Here is a 24,437-nt window from a genome sequence, read left to right as displayed (position 1 = left end):
TTACCACATGAAAAGCATTTAGAACAATTTCTGGCATGTAGTATGCATTCAGTAAATGTTAGATATTATGTTATTCAGGTATTTTTTCATTCAAAATTTAAAGAGACGTTCCACATCAAAGACTTCTGGTTGGCTGTTAATTCCTATTCTTATGTGTATTTAGTATACTCCCTGGTTTATGCATATATGTGTATAATCTATATGATATACATCTATATGTATAAACGACATAATGAATATGATTATAGGTATGTGAAGATATATGTGCACACATGTGCAAAAGAGAGAATAAGAGAAACAGAAAAAACCATAGTTGGGGCAAAATACATAATACAATAAATTGAAAAAATCTTATCCTTAGGTCCAACTTTTCATGTTGATAAAGAACACATTACCCTTTCAAGGATCTCCACTTTTAAGTAGTTGATAGTTGGAGCTTGAGCGGTCTGTTTTTTGAGCTTGAGCTATTTGTTTTGCTGTTTCTGTTTGTTAAGTGTTTCCCTCAACATGTATTCTTCAAAATACATTTGAAATCATCTTGTTAGGAAGCACAGTCTTCCTTAAAACTTGATCCAGGATCAGTTCATGTAGTTTGGAGGTTTCTTGACTTCTAGACCAACGTTTTGTAATCTAAGTTTTATGAGGTAGTCAATCAATAACTTGCCAGAAAACAGAAGTCAGGGGCTTCTTTTCTTAAGCGTAAGTCATCTTCCCAAGGTAGTTAGCTGGCACATATCCTTTCTGCCCCTGAGCTTCAGCTAACCACCACTCTTTATTGCCACTTAGGTCACAAAATCGAAGTATGTGGACTCTTTGGTATTCCTGAAGGCTGAGTTCATGGTCACTTCGTGCTTGAAAGGCATGAACTGCATAGAAAATCTAGACAAAAAAGCAAATGACATTATTGGAAGCAGGACCTAAATATTTAGACAAACATAATAAAGATATCCAAGCTTTTCAAAAGAACGCTAAGTTTTTTTTTCAAAGTCACATTCCCCAGTTCCTTCTGTTGGATTTATTTTGCTAAAACATGACCCATATGAGAATACAGTTCAATAGGCATTCTTATTGTTCTGTGGGGAGGAATCTAAACTGCCCATGCTTGAAGGCAATCTGGTAGTTTCTATTAAAAGATTTATTTTTATTTTATTTTTTTTTACGTAGGCTCCACACCCAACGTGGTGCTTGAACTCATGAAGAGTCACATGCTCTACTGACTGAGCCAGCCAGGTGCCCCTAAAAGATTTTGAAGTGTTAGTTTTTTTTTGTCTTGTTTTTATTCAGTAATAGCTCTTTAAGAATCTCTCCTACGGGGCCTCCTGGGTGGCTCAGTCGGTTAGGTGTCTGCCTTCGGCTCAGGTCATGATCCCAGGACCCTGGGATGGAGCCCCGCATCAGGCTCCCTGCTCAGTGGGGAGCCTGCTTCTCCCTCTCCCCCCTGCTCGTGCTCTCTCTTGCTATGTCTCTCTCTGTCAAATAAATAAAATCTTTTTTTTAAAATCTCTCCTATAGAAATAGAAACATTGGCAGAGATTTTTAAATAATAATATTATTGCAATATCCATTAACATGGTGAAAAGTGAGAGGGAAATGGGAATAACACTAAGTGTTCAGTAAGAGAATAGTTAAATCTATTCTAGACCTTTACACTAAGGAAATTTGTAGTAATTAAAAATGCTGTTTTCTGAGACTAATAGCATGGGCAAATGCTTATGATGAAAGAGTAAGCCAAAAAAAAAAAAAAAAGGATATCAAATCAGATGTATAATATAAATCTAATAGTGTTAGTTTCTTTGAATGGTAGAATTAGAGATGATTTTCATTTTTCTTATTTTTTAAACCTATTTTATAATGACAATGCATTAAATTTATAATTTTTAAATTATTTAAGAAGCCTAGAAGAAATTAATAAAACATGCTTCGGTCAAAAGAATTTTTCTCTAACCTCAAAAGAATACTTCAGAATTATTGGATGCATAAGAAGCCCCTAAGTGTTTATAGTCCCTCTACCACTAAAAACGTAAGATTGATAACAGAACTGTTTAGTTATATCATAAAATTAAGCAATTGACTAACAACATTTTATTCATTAAGTCAAAATTTATTAAGTACCTATTAAGTGCCAGATATTATCAAAGAATTTACAGCCCAGCTAGGGAGAAAGTGGTGTACAAAATGTGTACAAAAAGGCCCCCCAAAGGGTGTACACACACACACAGACACACACACAACCAACAAAAACACCCTACACACATAAGGGATATATGTGAGCTGGTTTTTGAAAGAGGTAACCTTGTGTAGGTGACAAAGCTGATAAAGGGGGTGGATATGTCATATTCCAAGGTACATAGAACAAAAACAGTATCTGGGAAAGGCAAGCAGATTAACTTTCTCAAAATTGAGGGTCAATGTTAAAAGGAAATGGTAAGAAATAAGAGGACTTCATTGAGCAGGAAAAGAGACTGGGGAATGTGGGGAGGGCACCATATAGTTAGCTTGTTGTTCTGTAGATGTTGAGCTGTTATTTAAATTTAGATGAAATTTTGATATCATTGATTTTATATCATCTCAACAATTCTAGCATGAGCTCCACCTCAAAGACAGGAGCATTTAGGGGGTGTCTGGTGGACTTAGTCAGTAGAGCATGTGACTCTTGATCTTAGGGTCATGAGTTCAAACCCCAGGTTAGGTGTAAAGCTTACCTAAAAAAAAAAAAAAGAGGAACGTTTAAACTTTTCTCCACTGACCATGCAATGGTACACAGTAGAAATTCAGATATATATTAATTTGATTTAAAAGCTAGACCAAAAGTCTTGGATATCACACAAGAATATACAAGAGATAACCTTGCATCATACAAGATACAAGACAGATTGTTGGGCATGGATTATTTTGTAATTTAAAAATTAAAGAAGAGGGGTCCTTGGGGGCTCAGTTGGTTAAGCATCTGCCTTCAGCTCAGGTCATGATCTCAGGGGCCTGGGATCGAGCCCAGCATTGGGCTCCCTGCTCAGCAGAGTCTGCTTAAAGATTCTCTCTCTCTCCCTCTGCCCCTCCCCCCACTCATGCTCACTCTCTCTCTCTCAAATAAATAAATAAAATCTTTTAAAAAATTTAAAAAATAAAAAGGAAGAAGACAAAAAGGAAGATGCTATAAATTTTTGAACAATGAGGTGGTGGCAATAATAACCATCTTTTCTATGCTCATGACAGTTTACATGTCCGATGTGCTTTATCCTCGACAACCCTGTGAGTTGTGACTTGGAAAAGCAACATGCTTTCATCATACAGTTCGTGGTGCTAGGACTGTATCTCCTAACTCCAAATCCTGTGCTTGGTCCATTTCTCATACTAGTTTAGGAAGCAGACTCTTGTTCTAGAAAGGATGTGCAGTGTAAATTCTTGTGGAAAGGGACTGAGATCTCTAATATGTTGCGGCCGATCTTTTTGTTGTTGATTAGAAAATGAAGACATTGATTAGATTCACAAGAGCAGAATGGAGGTTTTGGTGGGCAAAAGCTTTCAGGAACACGATACGCCATCATACAGTCTCTGCTTATCTGTAGAGCCCACGCTAGCGGCTGCTAGCCAACTTTGAGAATTTTAATACACAACATAGATGCGTTGCCAACGCAGCTATAGACTGTTTAGCAGGTTGAATTACCTACTAATATATGATTCCTAAATATTTGTGGTGGTCTTTCACTTTGGCACATGTTCCCTCAAAGGGAATATAAAATCTTCCACTTAAATCTATTTGGTATGAGGGGCGCCTGGGTGGCTCAGTTGGTTAAGCATCCGACTCTTCGTTTTGGCTCAGGTCATGATTTCAGCATCATGGGATTGAGCTCCGTGGCCAGCTCCGTGCTAAGCAGGGAGTCTGTTGGAGGTTCTCCCTCTCCCTCTCCCTCAGCCCCTCCCCCAACTCCTGCTCCTGCTCTCACTCTCCCCCCACTGCCAAATAAATAAATAAGTCTTTTTTAAAAACTATTTGGTATGAAATTACAGCAGAGCATATATTTTAAACACTAAATATAAATTCTCATGAAACTGTAAATTTAAAGTACAAAATTATATAAATATTTTAAGTGATCATGGCCCAAAATTATTTAGGATGAGCATATTTCAGTTTTACATGTTTATGCCTCCCATTTAACATAAGATAGATACTCAAAATGGAACTAAGTCCACTTTTAAAGAGACAGCAGTTGATATCATTAGACCACAAGTTAGAAGTTTTCAGCCTGTTATACATAAAAGCTGAAGAATTTCTCATTTTTTGGAATATTTTGATTGTTCTAGGTTGTATCTTCCCAAGTTTCGATACTAATGTTTTGGTTCAGGTACATTAATTAAATGTTACTAATTTAAGCCATAAGCATTTGATCCCTTTTTCTTCAGCATTTATATTTTATTGGTTGCTTCTTTGCACTCTGTAAAGCTCTGGCTCATTTTATGTACAGTAGTCTATGAATACGACCCAGTTCTCTACAGCAGTAACTTTTTTTAAATAACACTCTATATTGTGTTACTGACTCTTACTCAATTTATCACGCAGTGTTTATACCCACGGACCTCGCCCTGCAGTAGCATTGCCAGCTCAGTACCCCTTATTCTACATTTGTGCACTTACTTATTTCCCCCTTAGTGAGCCACATTAGCTGTCTTTATTGAATCTCATTTTATCGATTTCATCCAAGTTCTTCAATTAACAACAAAAATAATAATATATTTTAATCTTCCTTTCCAAAACTAAAAATTTAGCTACAAAACCAGTATTTATCATACTATATCATATGTAGTTCAGAAAACCAAGGTAGTTATATTGCATAAAAAATGCTCTTTCTTCTCTTCCTCCCTCCCGGAGCAAGCTTTCACATTCTTCAGTGATCAATTATGTATTGTTATTATGCAAGTAATTGATATAAAGAAATGATTTTAAATAAAGGTAAGGAGAAATCACCCAACTGCTATTAATACCTTGTATTTCTTCTCTTTTCTCCTTCCATCTCTCCTTCCCTTGTTCCTTCTCTTCCTTTTTTTTCTTTCTACCTACCTACCTGAAGTGGCAATAAAATGGAATTATAGTATACATAATTTTTGCAGCCTGCTTTTTACTTTAAAATATATTTGACAATCTTTTCATGTCAATAAATAGGTCTCTAAAGCATCATTTTAATGCCTACTTAAATACACTATGGTATAGCCTGATGGCCTTTGGAGCACTATCTAAACAATGACATATAGACATGTAGCATTATCGTCAAAAGTAGCTGAAACATGTAAAGATGAAGCACCAGACAGTGAATTTAGAATTAGTGCCAAAAACTACTTTTCAGAAGTTTGTAATTCAAAAATTATGTCCTCAGTATTGTTAATGTGGAAAAAAAGGAAATAGCACTGATTCTCAGACATTGAACTTCCCTCTAACCGGGCCATGGGTATTCAGGAGGGCATGTGTGGTGATGAGCACTGGATGTTATATGCAAATAATGAATCACTGAACACTACATCAAAAGCTAATGACATACTCTATGTTGGCTAATTGAACAAAATAATTAAAAAAATTAAAAATATAAATAAATAAAAAATATAAAACTGGGTTTAGCCATTATTAAACCTGGTCCACTTTGAGAAGTGCTGAAGATCGCATCACGTTAGTCCCCTACCTTGCTTACCAAGCAAAGCATCTTAGATCCTGCGGTGAGCAGACTCTAAGATCGACACTGCCTGTTGAACACATCCTACGTAATAAGGTCCCTAATACACTGACTTTGAGTCAAAGATTATGCTGAGTGGTGCCTGACATAAGCAGGTGAGTCCTTTAAGAGAGAGTTCAGGCCATTTCTGAAGGGAGAAATCCGAAACCAGAGAGATGCTCATCTGCTGGCCTTGAAGAAGTACGCAGCCGTGCTGTGAACTGCCTACAGACATAGCCACAGGGCAGGGGGCTGAGCGCAGCCTGCAGTAGGTGAGTGTCCTTGGCGGATGGCCAGCAAGAAAACAGAGGCCTCAGTCCTAGTACCAGAACAAGGAACTGAGGCTTGCCAAAAACCAGGGCTTGGAAGAGAACTCAGAGTTTCAGGAAGGAAAAGAGCCCAGCGAGTGTCTGGATTGCAGCGATGGGACACGCCGAGCAGAGCACCCAGCTAAGCTGTGCCTGCACTTCTGACCGTGGAAATGGTGAGATAATACATCTGTGTTGTCCTACCAATCTCCCTGCTATTTCTTATGTTCCATAAATGAGTGAAACCATATGATAATTGTCTTTCTCTGCTTGACTTATTTCACTTAGCATTATCTCCTCCAGTCCCGTCCATGTTGCTGCAAATGAAGGGAAGAATGAAGGGGGGTAAACAGAAGGGGAATGAACCACGAGAGACTCTGGACTCTGGGAAACAAACTGAGGGCTTCAGAGGGGAGGGGTGGGGGACTGGGATAGGCCAGTGATGGGTAGTAAGGAGGGCACGTATTGCATGGTGCACTGGGTGTTATACACAAACAATGAATCATGGAACACTACATCAAATACTAAGGATGTACTGTATGGTGACTAACATAACATAATAAAAAATTTAAAAAAATACTTCTGTGTTGTCTTAAGCCACTTAGTTTGTGATAATTTTTTATGAGGCAGTGAAGACTAATACAAATTGTGTCATTACTCCTTGACGGGCAAAAGGGGAGAATACATTGGAATAGGAAGGCATATTTGTTTGCTTTTGTTATATTTTTTGATAGAACATAAAGTAGTGAGTAAAGCAATGAAAGATTAAGTCCTTTAGTATAAATCAGTACTGCCAGGTTGCAATATCTATTCCCTCTTCCCCATTACTCTACAACAGCTCTGGATCATCATTTAGGGAGCTTCTGAAACTTTCGGAGAAAGTCCATGCTTTCTGTGTGGGATGTGCGTGGAGGAATCTGGATGGATTGGTTCTTAGGTGCCAAATAGCAGAGTGACTGTACTTCCCAATTATACCTGTCACAGTTATCTCATCCAGTGAACACTGTTTCATTAACAGAAGTGTCCCATTATAGATAATAAGTTATATTTTCACCTGACCCATAAGACTTGTGATCCACTAGAACCATTCTGGAAAATGAGGGAGGCTCTTAATCCAACAGTCTTTTTCCTTGAGTGGGTGGGAGAATGGATAAGCAAGTTAAGTCTCTAGAGCAGTGGTTTCTAACCTGTTTAAGTAGCATTTTCCTTTGAAAACTTGCTGAAAGCTATGTACTTCTTTTACCGTGGTTATGCACATAAGCACAAAATTTCCAACATATTTGAAGGGATTTATAAATCCTTCCAAAGTCCATTAATAGATCCCTTTTATGCCTGGAGTCGACATTAAAAACTCAACTTGAGTCTAAAAAGCACAGAGTCACTAGTCTGGTCAGTCTGAACTTGCCTATTTATGACCGATTTTTAGGCCCCCATTGATGCTCCCTGAATATCAGGTATAGGTCAAGGTTACCCAGCTACCTGTCTTTCTGGTCAGGGTCCACTAGAACAGTCAATAAAAGTAGATTACAACCTACAACACCAATGGCAATATTCTATTTCAATTCTGGAAGAAAGACAAAAAAAAAAAAAAAGTGTTACTGCTACAGTAGAAAAGGATATGGAAGAAATGGTGACTCAAAGTGTCATACAGGTTTGAGATGATGTTCCTGATGATAAAATCAAGAACGAAAGTAAATAGCCACACAGAAAATTGCTTTGTAGGCTTTGTAGTACGCCTCAAACGCATATTACAATATACAATGTATTCTCACTGTTCACAAAAAAAGATACAATTTACTCCCACTTTTCAATCACCTTATAGGGACTTCTATAATGCATTCATTGTTCTATTAGATTGTCACACCACAAGTGTGAGGGTTAGCCATTTTCTTCTCCACACTGTAGGAGTCAACAGAATGAAAACATCAGCCCTCTGATAAGGATTAGGAAGATCATACAAGGTTTTTCTTCTGTTTCCGAGGGCTGAACAGTAGTTGCATCATTGGAAAAGTCTGAAAACCACTAGCCCATGTACTTCTATTGACTGGAATTAAGACATTGAAGGAAATATCCCTATGTCTGTGTGTGGTTTTCTTCTCTCTCATACTGGGGTTTCTAACAGGTGCATTGTCTTCAACTCATAGTAAATTTACTGGGACAGACTTTGTCCATACCCAGGAAAGGCCTGCAATTAGGGCTCAATTATTTTGACACAGAGGAAAGTATTCAGGGATCCTACGTGGCCACTGATCCAAGCTGCATTTTCTAAACCAGTTTTGTTAGGAAGAATGCTTATATGTATGTCCCTGATACCAAGGTCTATTTTGAATTGGTTCCAAACTCAAGGGAGAAGAACAAATAGCACTCTATGAAGAGATACTACCAATATACTTTGTTTTGAGCAAAAGAAAATTATCTCATTTTTTCCCCTCTCTCGGTAATGGAAACTTCTAATGGACCTAATTCACATGAAACGTATTGATAGGATTACGCAGAGAGAATTACTTTGCAGTAGCAGCTATTAGGAAATAGACTGCAAATCCCATGCCAAAAAGCCTCAGTGAGGCACTTACTTCAAAAGTCTCTGTAGAGCCAGTAGTAACTAGAGTTCAACATTAAGCCAGCTTTACGGTGTCTTGACAAATTTGGCCCTCAAATTTCTGTCCTTCTAGGTTATTGGGATAAATCAAAGTCTGCCAGAATATTTAATCCCAACCATAGATTTTACTGATAAAATTTCATTCATCTATTGGTTTTACAATATAATTTTGTTTTCTGGAAAATTTGAATAAACTAAGAGAGTGAACAAGTAATAGAAAAACAATGTTCTGAAATTTCAAGACAGTAGGGTGATAGAAGCATGTAGTAATGTCCAGATGAGTTAAGAATAAGTCATGACTGGGAGAAATTATTTACAAATTATACCTGATAAAGAACTTGCATCCAAAGTATACAAAGAACTCGTACAATTGGATAATAAGAAGGAAAATGACACAATTTGTAAAGTGGGCAAATATTTGAATAGACATTTCACCAGAGAAAACGCATGAATGGCCAATAAGAACATAAAAGATACTCAACAGCATTAGTCAAATGCAAATTAAAACCACAATGAGATATCACTTTGCACCCAGTAGAGTGGCTATCATAATAATAAAAAAGACAATAAGGTGAGGATGTGGAGAAACTGCAATCCACAACCGCCATGCATTGCTGGTGGGTATGTAAAATGGTACAGCCACCTTGAAAAACAGTCTGGCAATTTCTTTAAAAAGTTAAACATAAATTCACCATATCAACAAGCAATTCTACTCCTAGGTATATACTCAAAAGAAACGAAATGCTCATAGAGACTTGTACGTAAATGTTTATAGCAGCATTATTCATTAAAGAAATTACCCAAAATGTCTATCAACTGGTGAATGGATAAACAAAATATGCTATATCCATAGAATGAAATACTATTAGGTGATAAAAAGCAACAAAGTACATATATATACCGCAACATGGTTGAATCTCAGTGAAAGAAGCCAGCTGCAAAACACCACATATTGTATGAGTCCATTAATACAAAATATACCAAAAAAGTCAAAAATATGGAAAAAGAAAGTGAATTAGAAATTTCCTGAGGCTGGAGTGGGAAAGAGAACTGACTGTAAATTAGTGCAAAAGATTTTGGGGGGTGAAAGTTCTGTTCTAAAATTAGATTGGGGTGATAGTTGCACAGCTCTGTAAATATACTAAAATTCACTGAATTATCCACTTAAAATGGATGAATTTTATGGCATGTAAATAAGTCCTTAATAAAGATATTTTTTAAAAAGAATTCGTCATGAATTGAACAACAATCAATGTATCATTGATGAAAGAAACTAAATAGATAAACTATTTTTGAAGGGCAGCATGGCAGTGTCTATCAAGACTTTAGATATATATACCCTTTGATCCCCCAATATTTTTAGGAATTTGTCCTATGTAAGTACTCATATAAGTGCACAAAAATAGATCATCAAGGATCTTGCCTCATACAGTTTGAAATTTAAAAAAACCCAAATATTCTAAATGTCTTTTATTAGGGTAATAGTTACATATAAGTTATGATATATCCACAAAATGAATTATTATTCAGAATTTTTTAAGGAATAAGATAGATATTAGGTACTGTTGTGTCTAAGATACATTGTTAAGTGGGGGGAAAAAAGCAAATTATGTAACATATACACATTCCCACTGATAGAAATATATGTGTTTGTACATGCACAGAGAATGTCTGAAAAGATAAACCCTAATATTGTCCGAAGGCTAGGGTTAGGCGAGAAGGGAATAAAGAACTTTACTTTTAATTTATGTATATCTTTACACCATTTTAACTTTTCACAAATAACATGTATTACCCTTATAAAAAACAAATTTAAATTAATTAGTAAAAAGCCACTAAAGAAAAAAGCAAGTTAAAAAAGAAACGGTTAGCTGGTCGCCACTTGAGGATTCACAGTTATATACACGAAACTTTCTGAGGTAGTAAAAAGGAACCCTACATTATAGTTAACTTATTTTGTAAAAGAGTGATCCCCATAGTCTCTGCATTGGTGCAGCACGGGAAAGGTAGCTCTTAAAGGTTTCAGTAAATAGTGTGTGGCATTATACGAGAGATTAAAAATGGCCGATTATATAGATAGCTCAATGAAGACCACTTTTAGAGGAATCATGGACAATTTTCCACCTGCCTCCTTACGGTGGCAATCAGTTCAGTATTGAACTGTTTTTCTCTGATGGAGGAGTATACAAAGACCATCTGTGCTTCACTCTAAGTGACAGCAGTGTAGTAATACTAACAATTACTATTTACTGAGTGTCTACTCTGGGCTGGGTACCTTACATGGACACACGTTCTGTAATCCTTGGGTCAAGCCTGCAACAGAGCAATTATGGTCCTTTTCCCCTCATTTGACGAAACAGGCTCAGAGAATGAAATTCCTTGCAAAAAGGGACACACACAAGAGAGTAAGTGTTCATAGAGCGAGGTCTCCTTGCTGTCAAAGCTGACACTCTTCCACCAGGTCTTACAGTTAGAACGCTATTCGAGAGAACGTCTTTCATGATTGGAACAGCCAAGCCGTGTCACATCAAGGTTCAAAGTCTTACCTGTTCATCTACCTCTTGAGAACTGTCAACGTCAGTGCCGTTTGTTTCAAATTTCCCGTATGTCCCACTAAGAGATGAGCTGCTATCACTTATGCTACTTTCCGGGGTGCCTGTGACACTGTCACTAGCTGGCCGTGAGGACACAAAGAGGCTGATGTTATCAAAATCATCATCACCGAACCTGTTCTCAGCGTCCAACTTCTGTACTTTCGCTGGATTGTAGGGTTTTAAGAAGGAGGAATACACGTATCCTTTTATAACTGGATAAGAATAAAAAGAAAGTAGAAACAAGGTCATTTGTGTGTACCCTCACCAAATTTGTGTTTAGAGAAGCAAAGAGAGGCCCCTGGGAAAATCTCAACTTGAAAAGAGGTGATAGTAGTTCTGTGCATTTTATGCAAAAAAGCTTACTTCCTGTGTCAACAAGCCACCTGCTTGTACTCCCCAGTGGGTCCTGCTGTTTCACCACAGCCACCAATTCCCCTTCCAGAAGACTGATGTCATATTCTTGGGTAGCATTGCACTTGCGCTTTGCTTGGTAGAGTTCTTCTTTACTGTATGTGGATAGAAGTTTGGAGCGGTGAATGTCAGTTTGACGGGGCACTTCCTGCTGGGAGAAGTAAGGAGAAATTGGGGTTTAGATAGACATGTAATAAAATCTTCACTGAGCCGGCAAATATTTCTTCTCTGGAGATTTTTTAAAATGTTGAAGCCATACGTTGATTTGGGATTATTTCACTGCGGAAGCATTGATGGAGTTATTATCGTGAAGCATCCAGCTGAGTTATGCAGTGAAAAATTCTCTAGTTAGCACATGAGGGCAGTGTTGCAGAGAAGAAAGAAAATTCAACTGCGTATAAGAAGGCAGAGGTTCTAATCCCTCTTGGATGGAACAATTTTTAATTTTTGCCATCCTGTAGACAATTCCCTTGCGTATTAAGCACTTGATAAATAATATTTAATTAAGCAAATTGTACATGTGCATGTCTTTTTCTGGGAAATAGTATCAGTAAATTAGGCAGGAGGCTAGAGGCCTAGACCCCTCCCAGCTCTGCCTCAAGTGATTTTGAGAAAGCCACTTCATCTCTGGAGCCTGGAATTCCTTATGTAGAAAAGTGAAAGAGTTGAACTACTATGATTTTGCTCTATAAAATTCTATTCATTCATTGAACAGATATTTATATCTGTTGTCAGGCAGCATTTTAACAGCTTGGAACATATCACGTACAAAACAGGTAAAAATCTATGACCTTACAGAACTCATGGTATAGAAGGTAGAAATAGACAAGAAATCCTACATATAATAGGTTGGTAAATTACAGGATATTAGAATGAGATAAGTGATTTGGAAAATAATATACTGCGATTTGAACAAGGTAAAGAAGTGAGAGTCATTGTCAGGAATCCTACCAAACTCACCAGAATTTGCACAGGCTTCTTCTTTTCAAAACTCAGTTTCCTCTCAATAAAGGTGGCACTGTTGTCCTTTACAAAATTAAGATTCTGAACTTCTTCTAGTACTCGATTCTGAATTTCAGAGATTCTTGAGGCCAACAGTGGTACCTATAGGTAGAAATGATATGGCATTGTTCTCAAACTATGTAACCATATTAGGTATTAAATTTAGTAGAGTTGTGACAAATAGAGAAAGTGTACGATAGCTCCACAGAAAAAAATTAGGGCAATGTTAGAACTTTTGGATAAAAATGGTCTAATTTGCTATCTCCAGAAACCTCACTAAAGTGATAGGGATAATTGTTTTTAAAGGCTCAGATCTAGGGGCACCTGGGTAGCTCAGTCAGTTAAGTGTCTGCCTTCAGCTCAGGTCATGGTCTCTGGATCCTGGGATTGAGCCTCATATCAGGGAAGTCTGCTCCCCCTCCCCCCCGGCTCATGCTCTCTCTTAAATAAATCTTTAAAAAATAATAAAGGATAAAATAATAGAAGAGAAATAGAAAGCAATGGAAATTTGGAAGAAGGGCTCAGGAATCAATGGCAGTTGGGTCCTCCAAAGTGGTAGGGTGGGATAGTGGGAAGGAGAAAGAAGCTAAAATGAGAAGCATTGGTTAACAGCCTGTGGTATTTAAACAAATCAGCAAATTCTTTGGCATGCCTCTCATCAAGAGTTGGAGTCCATGTCCTTTCTCCTCAAAAGTGCGTGGGTTTTTAAAATTGCCTCCATGAATAGAATGTGGAAATGAACAGAACAACAGAAGTGATGCTATCTGACTTTCAAGATTAGGCCAAAAGAGACCATTGAGGTTTCTGCGGGTTTCTCTTGGGACACTCACTCTGAGAGACTTTAGTAGCCATGGAAGAAGTTCAGTTGCACTGTAGCCAGTATATCAAAACACCAGGTTGAAAGATCAGGTGGGGGGAGGTCTACGGAACCCCAACTGTCCTCGTTCCCCAACTATTTGAGTCTTCTATCATCAACCCATCTTCCACCCCAGACACAGGCTTGAGGAAGTCTTTGAGATGACTCTAGCCCCAGCTATGATGAGACTGCAACCTCACAGAGACACTGAGAATGACTGCCGTGAGCCCAGGGAACCTCCAGAACCATGAAAGACAATAGTAATAAATGACCATTGCTTGCTACATGCTGCCATGTTTGATATAATTTGTTACACAGTTTTAGACAACTGGAATCATCCATATATCCATTAGTAGGAGCAGGTTGATACAAAAAACCATACAAAATGTATGATTCCATTTTTATGAGATACAAACCAGGCATAACAGTCTATGGTAACATATGGATGCATCCCCAGGAAGTTAAAAAAGCAAATGGCAGGATGGTGCTGGAATATCCTAGTTTTCTATAGGAAACAATACATACGTATTTTCATTTACTTCTAATGGCATGAAGAAACCCTGAATGGATAAACTAGTAACAATGGGACTGGCAGTAGGGGATGGGTGGTTAGGGAATGGGAGTCTGTGTGAGACTGCTTATACATTTTTATGTAGTTTTGCCTTTTGAACCATGTAAATGTAGCACCTGCTTTTTCAACTTAATTTAATTCAAATGATAAGTTAAAAGTTAATTAAATACACAGTAAAAAATAAAGTCAGGACAATTAATTTTCCTCCTAATGTTGTCCATTAAATATCTAACCAGCTGAAGAAGAACTAATTGAAATGAAGGGTAAAGAAACCACACTGATTTTCTTAAGTTGATACTAGCTTGTAAATATCATTCTTCTTCTTCAGGGAAATAGTCATAAAATCATATCCTAATGGAAAACTAAATACACACACGTGATCACACATCCACACATCCTAGACTGTTTTCCATTGCAAGAAAGACTGGACAGGTAGCCTGTTTCTGTCGTTCCACTGAGATGGCCTTCTTTCTGGATCCACGTCTTACACAGTCACGGTTAGCACTGAGGAACCACTGACTAGGAAGAGAATACAAAATACAAATTGATAAGCTTCAGCAGAGCCTCGAGCAGGCGGAGCTAAAAGGTGTCCGGCATTTGAAAAAAAAAACCTCCAAGAAGAACAAAGGTGTACAAGTCACACTAAACCTGAACTAGGAAACATTCCTGGGGAGAAAAGAGAAAGAAACGGGAAGACTGTGTGACCGGCTTCAGTTAAATCCCGCCCCGCCCCCCACGCGCGGGCGCGTGCGCACACGCACGTCACGCACGGCACGCATGCGCACCATGCGCGGGGCCGTTTCACGCGGCCGTGGTTCCTAGCAGGTCCTGCTGGCTTAGCTAGCCCGGTGCTTACCGGCGCCACTGTGAAATACACTTGCTGAGCCGAGAGGGTCAGGTCCCCGAGGAGAGCCACGAAACTGCAGAGACAGTTCCACAGAATCTTCCGAGCCGCCCGGTTGAACACCTGGAGCTCCTCCACGAGCTGGGCATTGAGGGCCTCATACTCCTTTTTGGCCAAGTCTGACTCGTCTCCTGCTGCCCGAGGTAGGTAGCTGTTGCAGTCCAGCAGTTTGTCGTAGCGTTTCTGGATGAGCTTCTGAGGCCCTGTGAATAAGGACAGCAGGGCCGACAGGGGCACCAGGACGAGCCTGTGTAAATGGGCTGCCTGCCGAGAGAGAAAAGCAATCCTGTGACAGAGTCGGGAGCAACCAATACATGTCCCGCGCTATCACCAGTAGGCTTACTTCCTCCCTGCGGGAGCTCAGAGGAAGACAGGAAAGTATGTAGCCAAGTTAAGAGGCGATGTGTTGATCAGGGGTGCCTGGGTGGCTCAGATCTGCCTTTGGCTCAGGTCGTGATCTCTGGGTCCTGGGATTGAGCTCCCCAATCAAGCCCCCCCCCCAACCCTTGTTAAGTCCCATATCTGGCTCCCTTCTCAGCGGGAAGTCTGCTTCTCCCTCACCCTCTCCCCTTTGCTCATGCTCTCTCTCTCTCTCTCTCTCTCTCTCTCAAATGAATAAATAAAATCTTAGAGGATGTGATCTTTTTTTGTCTAGCTAAACTTGCTCAAAAACTTAGAACAGGGACTCTAGACTCTAATACTGAATGCAAAGAGTGAGCAAGAAGAGGAATACCAAAGTTAAAGCCTGCACACCCAAGATGCACTCCATCTTTCTCCCTACAGCCATTGGTTTTGTCATTGGGGTCATCTCCTTCCACACTTTCCCCTTCCCCTCTTTTCTAATCCCAGAACCCAGCAGAGTTACTCCAGCACATGGGGTGGGAGGCAGAGACTCCAGTCTTTGATCACTAAGACTGTGCGAATGACTCACCATACAATTCCCTTCATTTGCTGACAATAAAAGGAAGGTAGTCTTAGAAGAGACTGTATCCTGTACCTCCCACATCTGCCCAATTCCCTGGTTACCCTGATGACTTATTTTGGGTAGAGGAACTTTATATCCTATACAGATAAGTACCTCCTTATTATAGGTATTTTGCTGCTGTGATAGAAATGACAATAGAATTATTGCTTTCTCTTTAAGTACATTGAAGGTTGATGCTGGTTCTGTTTCTTAAATTGTTACATTTTTAGGTCTGAGTCATTGAAAATGAACTTCATATTAACCCCCAGCCCCATGCCAGCACCTGAGCATCCTGGACTTACTTTCTTCTATTTCTCTTTCTTCCCCCTCTATTCTGAAGCGCACTATATCTTATGTTGGTGACTGCCGACTTTACGCTTTATCATATATGCGTAGGCTACATGATTGTTACAGCAATTTAGAAGTAGGTTTCTCTTTGTGCCCTGAAAGATGTCCTAGGGAATCAGCATCTGAGCAGCAGCTTTCATTAATTAAACAGCCTCTGGTAACTTTGTCTGAACTCATGGGAAATCTACAAGAGAAAGGAAACCAATCTCTTACTGGCACTAGCAATAGACTACACAGATAAAATTTGATGTCTAGCTTATAAAATAATCAATATACACCTGCAGACTGTTTAATGAGTCCTTTGACTAAGCAAAGAATCTGTTTATGGTTCTGATAAATTACTGTATTGTAACTTGACTGGATTCTACAGGCAATTACGATATTACAACATAATTACTATATATATGTATGCCATATATATATGTGTGTGTGTGTGTAGTATATATATGTGTATATATATACGTCTATGGTCACAGGATATACCATAGAGAGAAACCGATTCTGATTCAGCTGGACATAGGAATTATGATTGGAACAAATAAGAATCAGATTTTCTTTTCATATTTTTTCCTATTCAAAACATGTAGGCAAGTACTTTTCAAAGTAGATAAGTATTTTTCAAGGTTAGATAAAAACACTGCTCTGCCTTTAGATAGATTTTTGAATTCTTATTAACATTTGATTTTTAAAAAGGAGTTTACTGTACTCATAAGTAAAAAAAGTTACTTTTATATTGATCATTCTAATGATTATTTTAATTTAGCTCAATTTATCATCTTGTGGTTTCATGCAAGGAGAAGAACACAGCTCTTCTTCCATCAAATTCTGGACATGCTTGTTGAGGAGAAGCTGTATACCATGCTCTTACATAGTGCTCAATAAATACTTATCGACTTAATACATTGGAATTAAACTAAAGAGCAAACCGTTAAGGACTTTTCTAAATTGTGCTGCCTGTAATTAAGCCCAGAAAATGTATAAAGAACTAGCCACACTGTTTCCATTTAACATCCATCGTAAAAACTTCTCTCTCTCTGTCTCTTGCTCTCTCACTCTCATTTATCTAATCGATCATTTTAGTTCAGATGTAATCCTGACTTTCCATTCCCCAGTGCCATGAAATAAGATGCCTCTGAGTGTTTTCTACTGGGGGGTGGGGCTACTCACTGGATGCCGCGACTTGAGACTGGGGGGACATTACTGAGATTTAGAGCCTGGTACTCCAGGAGTGCTAAACATCCTCCAACACAAGGGCCTCTCAATGAAGAGCTATCGGACCCAAAATGCCAATAATGCCAACACAAAACTGCCACTTTCAAGGACCTTCAAGATGATGAAGGAGCCTATTATGGCTTCTATATAACGTAGTACTATGATGTAATAATACCTATGCAACACAAGATACGAAATTAAAATCAGTACTACTCAAACTAATGTACCAGCCAAGTATTTCTAGGCTTAAGCATGTTGTTAGGATTCCAGGCTATGTTTTATAATTTTGTATATTTTATAGATCTCATAGAAAACAAATATTTTACCACAGAACAGAAGGCATGTGACTCATAGGTTAAAAGCCCTTTCTCAATAAGAAGGCTTTACTTTCCAGTATATAGTGTGTTAATAAAAGTCATGTCTTCAGAGAGTATCTTCGGTCCTCCTGTAAGGACTCTGGACTTTTCCAGAGACTCTGTTAGGAAAATCACAGCTTGCCAACTTGATAAATCTGTGATCTATCACATGCAGACTTATACTAAATGTGGATTTACACAGGGGCGCCTGGGTGGTTCCGTTGAGCATCTGTCTTCAGCTCAGATCATGATCCCCGGGTCCTGGGATCAAGCCCTGCGTAGGACTCCTTGCTCAGCAGGGAGCCTGCTTCTCCCTCTGCCTGCCATTACCCCTGCTTGTGCTCTCCCTCTCTGTCAAATAAATAAATAAGATCTTAAATAAATAAATAAAATAAAAGCTACACAGACACTGACTACTCCTAGGGTCTGGGACCCTCTTGAGTTTTTATCAGAGTAAAAAATCTTCACTAATACCACTTTAAAATAGTTAATAATAATTTAAAAAACCCTGCCTGTTTAAACCTACTGATTTTGATATTCGTATTTGCTTTAGTGCATGTTTTATTTCTAACTCCAGAAAAACAAATAAAAAGCAGCTTTTCTTCTAACCCTACTTTCTAATTTATCTGTGACTATAAATAACTTACAAAGTCACCACAGGGATTTGGGGCATAACTTGGGGCCTCCGAATGGCTCCTCTCCTCCTTATCTTTGTTGCATGAGATCTCCTGGAGCTCCATCACACTCTGCAGCGCTAAGGGCATGGCCTCCTGAAACCCACGAACAAAGTCACAAAATGGGCAAAGTTCTGAAGTTCCGTACAATTAAATGTATCCCAAGTGTGTACTTCATCATCATAACCCCCCATTACCACTGAGAGAAAACAAAAAAAAGGAAGGAAAGAAAGTCATGAATACTCTGCACAACGAGGTTACTTACAACAATCTGTTTTCTTCCTTTCCCCCTGTCACTTTCTCCTACTGCTCTGTATGACACCTTCTTTATTAAGTGGGACTCCAGCTTAAGTTCCCTCATTGGCCATTCTTCAGCATTCAGTTCTTACTGAAGCCCTTATTTTAGAAATCACTCCTTTTTGATTTATGTCTTCAGTTTTCCTTAGTGAATTTACTGCTCTTTGTAAAAGAAGATGCTCATGTTTTTGCTGAATTGGCCAGTGGAAATAGAAGACTTTCCTGTAGATATTCCCAGGATGCATTCACTTCATGAAATGTCTGTGAAGGACAGAGTTCCCACTGCTCTCTGGTCTTATAACTAAGTTTTGGTTTTCTTTTCACAGAAAGCAGAGCTTTAGGAAGAGATTAGCAAAGCTGATTGTAAAGTCAGGCTTTGCATCAGTTAATAAGTGAGAAAAGAATGTGGCTTGTTGGTTACATAACATAGAACCTTTTCTCCAAATCATCATGCCTGTTAACCTAATCCTCTGTTGGTATAAGAATTTACCTATGCATGCAAACATCTGCTTCCAAAAATAGATATCCAAGATAAAAACTGTAAAATGGGAAGGGCGTCATGTGTTAACTGAGTTACATGGAATTCTACTGCTTATCTATGTCTCCCAGTCATGACCATTATCAAGATGTTGTTAAGGACGCTATGTCTTCTTTATGAGATCCATTCTCTCTCTACTGATTATAATTATACTGCACTTCAATTGGTTTGATGAAGTCAGTGATTCTCAATGAGGGCAGAAAAACTTTCTGGGGGATTGGAAATTAGTGGGAGTGCTTTTGTCTTCTACTACGGTTGTCTGGGAGTATTTGCATATTGTAGTTCTTATTATTTTGTCAGAATTTATTTTCCTTTACATTTTCTTTTATGTAGACCTACCTACCGACAGAAATTACCTGTGAATTTCATTCAGAACTCCAAAGGAGGCATTACAAAATACCAGTTATAAAATAAATAGAGGTGCTCTGTTCATATAGGGTTGTGTGATCGTATGTCCTTTTTTAAGTTGGCTTCTCAGAGACTTACAGCTAAATTTGAGATCCACATGTGGGGTTCTGTGGTTTTTACATGGCCTTTATGTTATGCTCTTTTTGCTCTTTAGTCCTCCTCTAATTTCGTTTTATGTCCACCTTTGATTTTGTTTTTTCTTTCAGTCCCACTTTTAAATGTGCAAATATGTGTTTTAAGTACTAGAAAGGGATACGTTAGTATAATTCAACAAATAAAGAAAATTTCTGCCAAATCAATTTTGCATTAATGAACTCATCTCTATTATAAGGAAAGCGTGCTGATGGTCCAACACCACGTGGCAATCACGTGAGCTAATGTCCTACAGTGTGGTGACTTGAATTGGGAGAATGCGGGAACAGATAAGGGAACAAAGAACAAAATCTACATCTTTATACTGGCTTCCCTCAGCGGCAGCCTCCCAAACTTGATATAATATCAGTGACTTTTATCATATAAATTCCATCACATAAATGAATGAACATTCACATTCACTCTTCAGAATAACCGTGGACATCAATACCTTGTCCTAGAAACACTGGAAACGGTTGTGTCTTACCTACCTGGATATGTTGAAGACAGAGTGAAATGTTCTTCACGCAATGCCTCACTGTCTTTTCTAAAGATCTAAACATCTTTTCTTCTCTGTTAAAGGTATTGTCTTTCACCTATAGTGAAGATGAAATTATTTTTATAACTCAAATAAATCTTGTGCTTTAAAGAAATGTCACAGGCTGTATTAGTCCAGCACATGCCAAAGAGGCTCCTTTATGAGATGACAACCTTCCATGTCATGCTGACCACCTTAGCGCGGTGCTTGCTGTGTCCGAGCACACGGCGAAACTTCAGTTAGTGTAGCGAAGCCGCTGCTGCTGGTTAATCTGCTGTCCAGCTTTCACGGAGCGTCGTCTGTGTGATGGTAGCTGCAGGAGGTGCAACTTTCCTTTGCAGTTGCTAACGGCATATGTTATATACATACTCTGAAATTATGCCCCATTTGTGGGTTCATAAAATGATTAATACAATAAAAAAATCAAAATTAAAATAAGATACACATTGCATCCCTTTACCGGAACTTACTGTTTTGTTGCTATGACTCATCCCAGTTAAGTTCACAATGGTTATTTAGAAAAGAAACTTAGCTTCCTGGCTAAAGAAATGCAGTAATTCTTTACCAACTCAAATTTGAAAGGTTGAGTATGATCTTGGCCAGAAGAGTCCTTCTGTGGGGAAAACCCGGCAGAATTAAGGCAGTGGTCACATGTGTTTAAGTTATTTTTTGATGTTTTATTTTATTGATAAGACCATAATTATTATTAATGGTGAGAAGTACTTCTTGGCTATCAAAATGGTGACCGAAGAGCAGGACCAGCTTCATGCTGGCAAAATCTGTGTGAGCCTGAAAATGATTTGTGGCGCCTGGTGGGCATTCTTCAGTTTGGTACTGGGTAGTGACCATAGCTGCGCTCTGTTCATAGTTTATAGGTTTGTTAATTTAAGGTGGTTGACCTTGGGGGGGGGATGGTTGACCTTAAAACTGAATGCACAGAAAATGGTCATATTTTATTTTATTTTTAAACGCCTTCATATTGTTTATCTAAAAAGCTTTTGATTAAATAGGTAGCCTAGTTCCTTGTAATTCACATAACATTCAGTATCGTCTGCCTTAGGATCTCTCTGCTCTAATCTAGTTTGATGTATAGAACAATATGCTGGGGCAGATTATTTTAAATGCAGTTTTCAACAACCCATCACCAGCTATTTTATAATTTTGTGTATCTTGGCAGGGATCCAGATGATTCTAAAATAAGAGATTCAAGGATCAGAGTATGAGAAATATTGTGCAGTTCCGTGTTCCTATAGCCAAGCCTTTCTTGTGCTGCTTTATTTTGCTGGAATATGCTGCTGTCCCTTTTTTTGCCTTGCAAAATTCTGTTTAATTTTTTTAAGGACTCAACGTTCACCCCTTCTGTGAAACCTCTCTTGAATTCCTATTCTTTTCACCGTAGAAAATTAATTGGTCCCCCATGTGCTCTCACAACACTAGTTAATTATTTAAGTGATTCTATCCACTGATAAATGGCAAGCATTTGAGATTAAGTATTTTTTGTCTTAGTAATAATAATAGCTAACATTTATTAAACACTAAACTATGTTCCAGACACAGTGCTAAAACCTGCTTTTCTCATTTTAATTTTTAAAAACTCTCTGGCATAAGTGCCACAGTTAATCCCATTTTAGAGATAAACAGAAGCTTGGGAGCTGTGGCAGAGATAGCTGCTGTTCTTCTTGTCATACTTTTCCTGACAAGCTTTGCACCTCTGGTTTAAGCTGGACACATGGCTACCCTGCTGGAGACTACCTTTTCCAGTCTCCCCGGCAGCAGCTCGTTCTGCCCTCGTAACTTGTTTGGGTAAATAGATGTTAGTTAAGTGATATATTTCACTTCTGAATTTTGGCCTTACAGCATTGTCCTTGGGACAATACTGAAGACACAGCAGTGACCCAACTTCAACCCAGCAGATGGAGACAGAATGTTTGGGGGACAGCACAGCACCGAATTGGAGACAGCCGGGTTCCTAAAGAAATTTGTGCAGCAGAGCCTGTCTGGACTCACATCTTAGGACTATTATAGGAAAGAGAAATAAATGACTATCCAGCTTAAGCTACTTTGTTTTGGAATCTCTTTGTGAAAGGAGCTTGGCCTTTACCCTAAATAATATAGAAAATTAAAGAAATTTACCCATGTTAGTAGGTATTCACACCCAAGGAGTCAGAATTCAGAATTTCTTTGTATTCCTGATCTCTAACACAGTTTCTGGTACATAGAGTTCAATACATGTGTGATGAATTGAACGGAATCTTCCTCTTGGGTAATAGTTTTATACCCTAACTCCACCAAATATTTCACTTGAGCTGCTGACAAGTGCAAAATTGACTGATTTGAGATTTATCTCTTCTGCAGTTCGGCCTATGCAGCTGATTTTCTGATTAACAGTGAAATGCTTCGTTGCTGACAGGGCATCTTCTCAAAAGATTAAGGGGAAAATCTAATTAATATCCTTTCAGGCCACTTTACCTACAATTCACTTTTAGTTCACAATTGGAAAATATCAGAAGCCGATGATAAATATGTTGAAGAATGTAACGGCTTCTACAAAAACTTGCTCAGAATTAAAACCTGCTGTTGTTCCTCAATAGAATTGTCTTAAGTCAGAAGCAACAACCTGAAGAGTAGGGGAGAATTGTGTGCATGACATTTACACATGCCTATGGAGGCTGCAGTCTCTTCTCAAATTGAATTCCCAGTCCAATTTTATTACTGTTGCTTTTACTTCAAATGTCTTGATTTTCCTTTCCCTGATCTATGACCATACACCATAATGTCCCAAACTTCTCATATTATAGTTTTGCATTGGGAGAGGGGCTTGGAGTTATTTCCTGCTTGCAATGGACCCAGTGAGCCCCTAGAAGAACATAAAGAGGTATTAACAAGAATGATACATGCCATGGATTCTAAGAATGTCCGTATTGGATATGGAATGGTAAAGTAGGTGCAGCCACAAGAGGAAACAAAAACAGGGCTTGGAAGAAGTTGATTATAGTGACAAGTCCTAAAGAGGAGGTCCCTGCATGCCGTTTGGGCCACAGGACAATCACTAGGTTTTGGTCAGAGGGCAGAAAGGAGCAGGGGCAAAATCAAGACCAGAGCCTTATTATGTTTTTTGTGGGCAACCCTAATAGAAATAGCTGGGTCAGGATAAATAGTTTAGGATTGGCCAGTTTGGGTAATTCCCATGGGCTTTGGGCTTTTGTGGTGGTCTTTTCTTGTCTGGGACCTGGCCCTAGGATGATTTAAGGCAGAGGAATACTGGCTTGGTGTGTGAGAGTTAGATTAGAAGGTGTTTGGGGCTATAGACTCCTGATTGCTTGGTTTGCATATGAAGGAAGTGATCCCAGCTGAGCCCTTTGATTTCTCTAAGAATGGATTAGTCCTGGGAGGGGCATCTCTCAGGGCCTGCAGCTTTTTCAAGATGTCAAACATCATAACATACAGAAAGTAAAAGACCTGACTAATACGCAATGCATAAAGGAGTTTATATCTACGTGAGAAGTAGGAAGTCTGTATGTTAAAAGGTAGTAAACAGTAATACACTGTAGTGATATGAAATGCTGCTGCTGCTGCTGATGGTGATGATGATGATAGCCGATGCGTACTGAGTGCTTCCTGTCTGTGTTAGGTACTTTCTTCATAGGCGTCACCTCATTTCATCCTCACGAGCCCTCCATGTGGTAGGTCCTAGTGTAATCTTGATGACTCCCTTGGAGTTAAGCTTTGTGCCCAAAGGCAAATACTTATTAAGTGGCAGAAGTGACGTTCTAATCCAGATCTGGATAACTTCAAGGACGTTGCCCTTACTTTCTGCCATCTGCTGACTCTGGCAAATGTTCATGGTGCCAAGATTGGAAAACACTCAGCCAGCTTGTCAGGCATTCAGAAGAGGAAGAGGCCAGTACTATCTTAGGGACAGAAAGCTGCAAAGGCTTAATGGAGAAAGGAAAAAGACCCTGGCAGCTGAAGAGTGAAGTACATAGGACAAGCCAACTAAAACCAATGCTGAACTACCATACAGTT

At 38.8% G+C, this 24,437-nt stretch overlaps 1 protein-coding gene across 1 annotated transcript in view; it reads right to left on the bottom strand.

Annotated features, from left to right (window-relative positions):
- Positions 1-560: 560 nt before the first annotated feature.
- ARHGEF38 (Rho guanine nucleotide exchange factor 38) overlaps positions 561-24,437 on the bottom strand; it is a 118,547-nt gene continuing 94,670 nt past the window's right edge. The window contains exons 8-14 of the mRNA XM_008689388.2: positions 20,365-20,469; positions 18,472-18,594; positions 14,897-15,208; positions 12,572-12,715; positions 11,564-11,762; positions 11,153-11,412; positions 561-879 (exon numbers count right to left, since the gene is read on the bottom strand). Coding sequence (XP_008687610.1) covers positions 694-879; positions 11,153-11,412; positions 11,564-11,762; positions 12,572-12,715; positions 14,897-15,208; positions 18,472-18,594; positions 20,365-20,469 — 1,329 coding nt within the window. The 3' untranslated portion in view covers positions 561-693. The remainder of the gene's footprint in view (positions 880-11,152; positions 11,413-11,563; positions 11,763-12,571; positions 12,716-14,896; positions 15,209-18,471; positions 18,595-20,364; positions 20,470-24,437) is intronic.

The sequence above is a fragment of the Ursus maritimus genome, unplaced genomic scaffold, assembly GCF_017311325.1.
Source record: "Ursus maritimus isolate PB19 unplaced genomic scaffold, ASM1731132v1 scaffold_11, whole genome shotgun sequence".
NCBI classification, from domain to species: Eukaryota; Metazoa; Chordata; class Mammalia; order Carnivora; family Ursidae; genus Ursus; species Ursus maritimus.
Note: the sequence above shows the minus strand (reverse complement) of the source record. Positions and strands in the feature narration are given on the sequence as shown.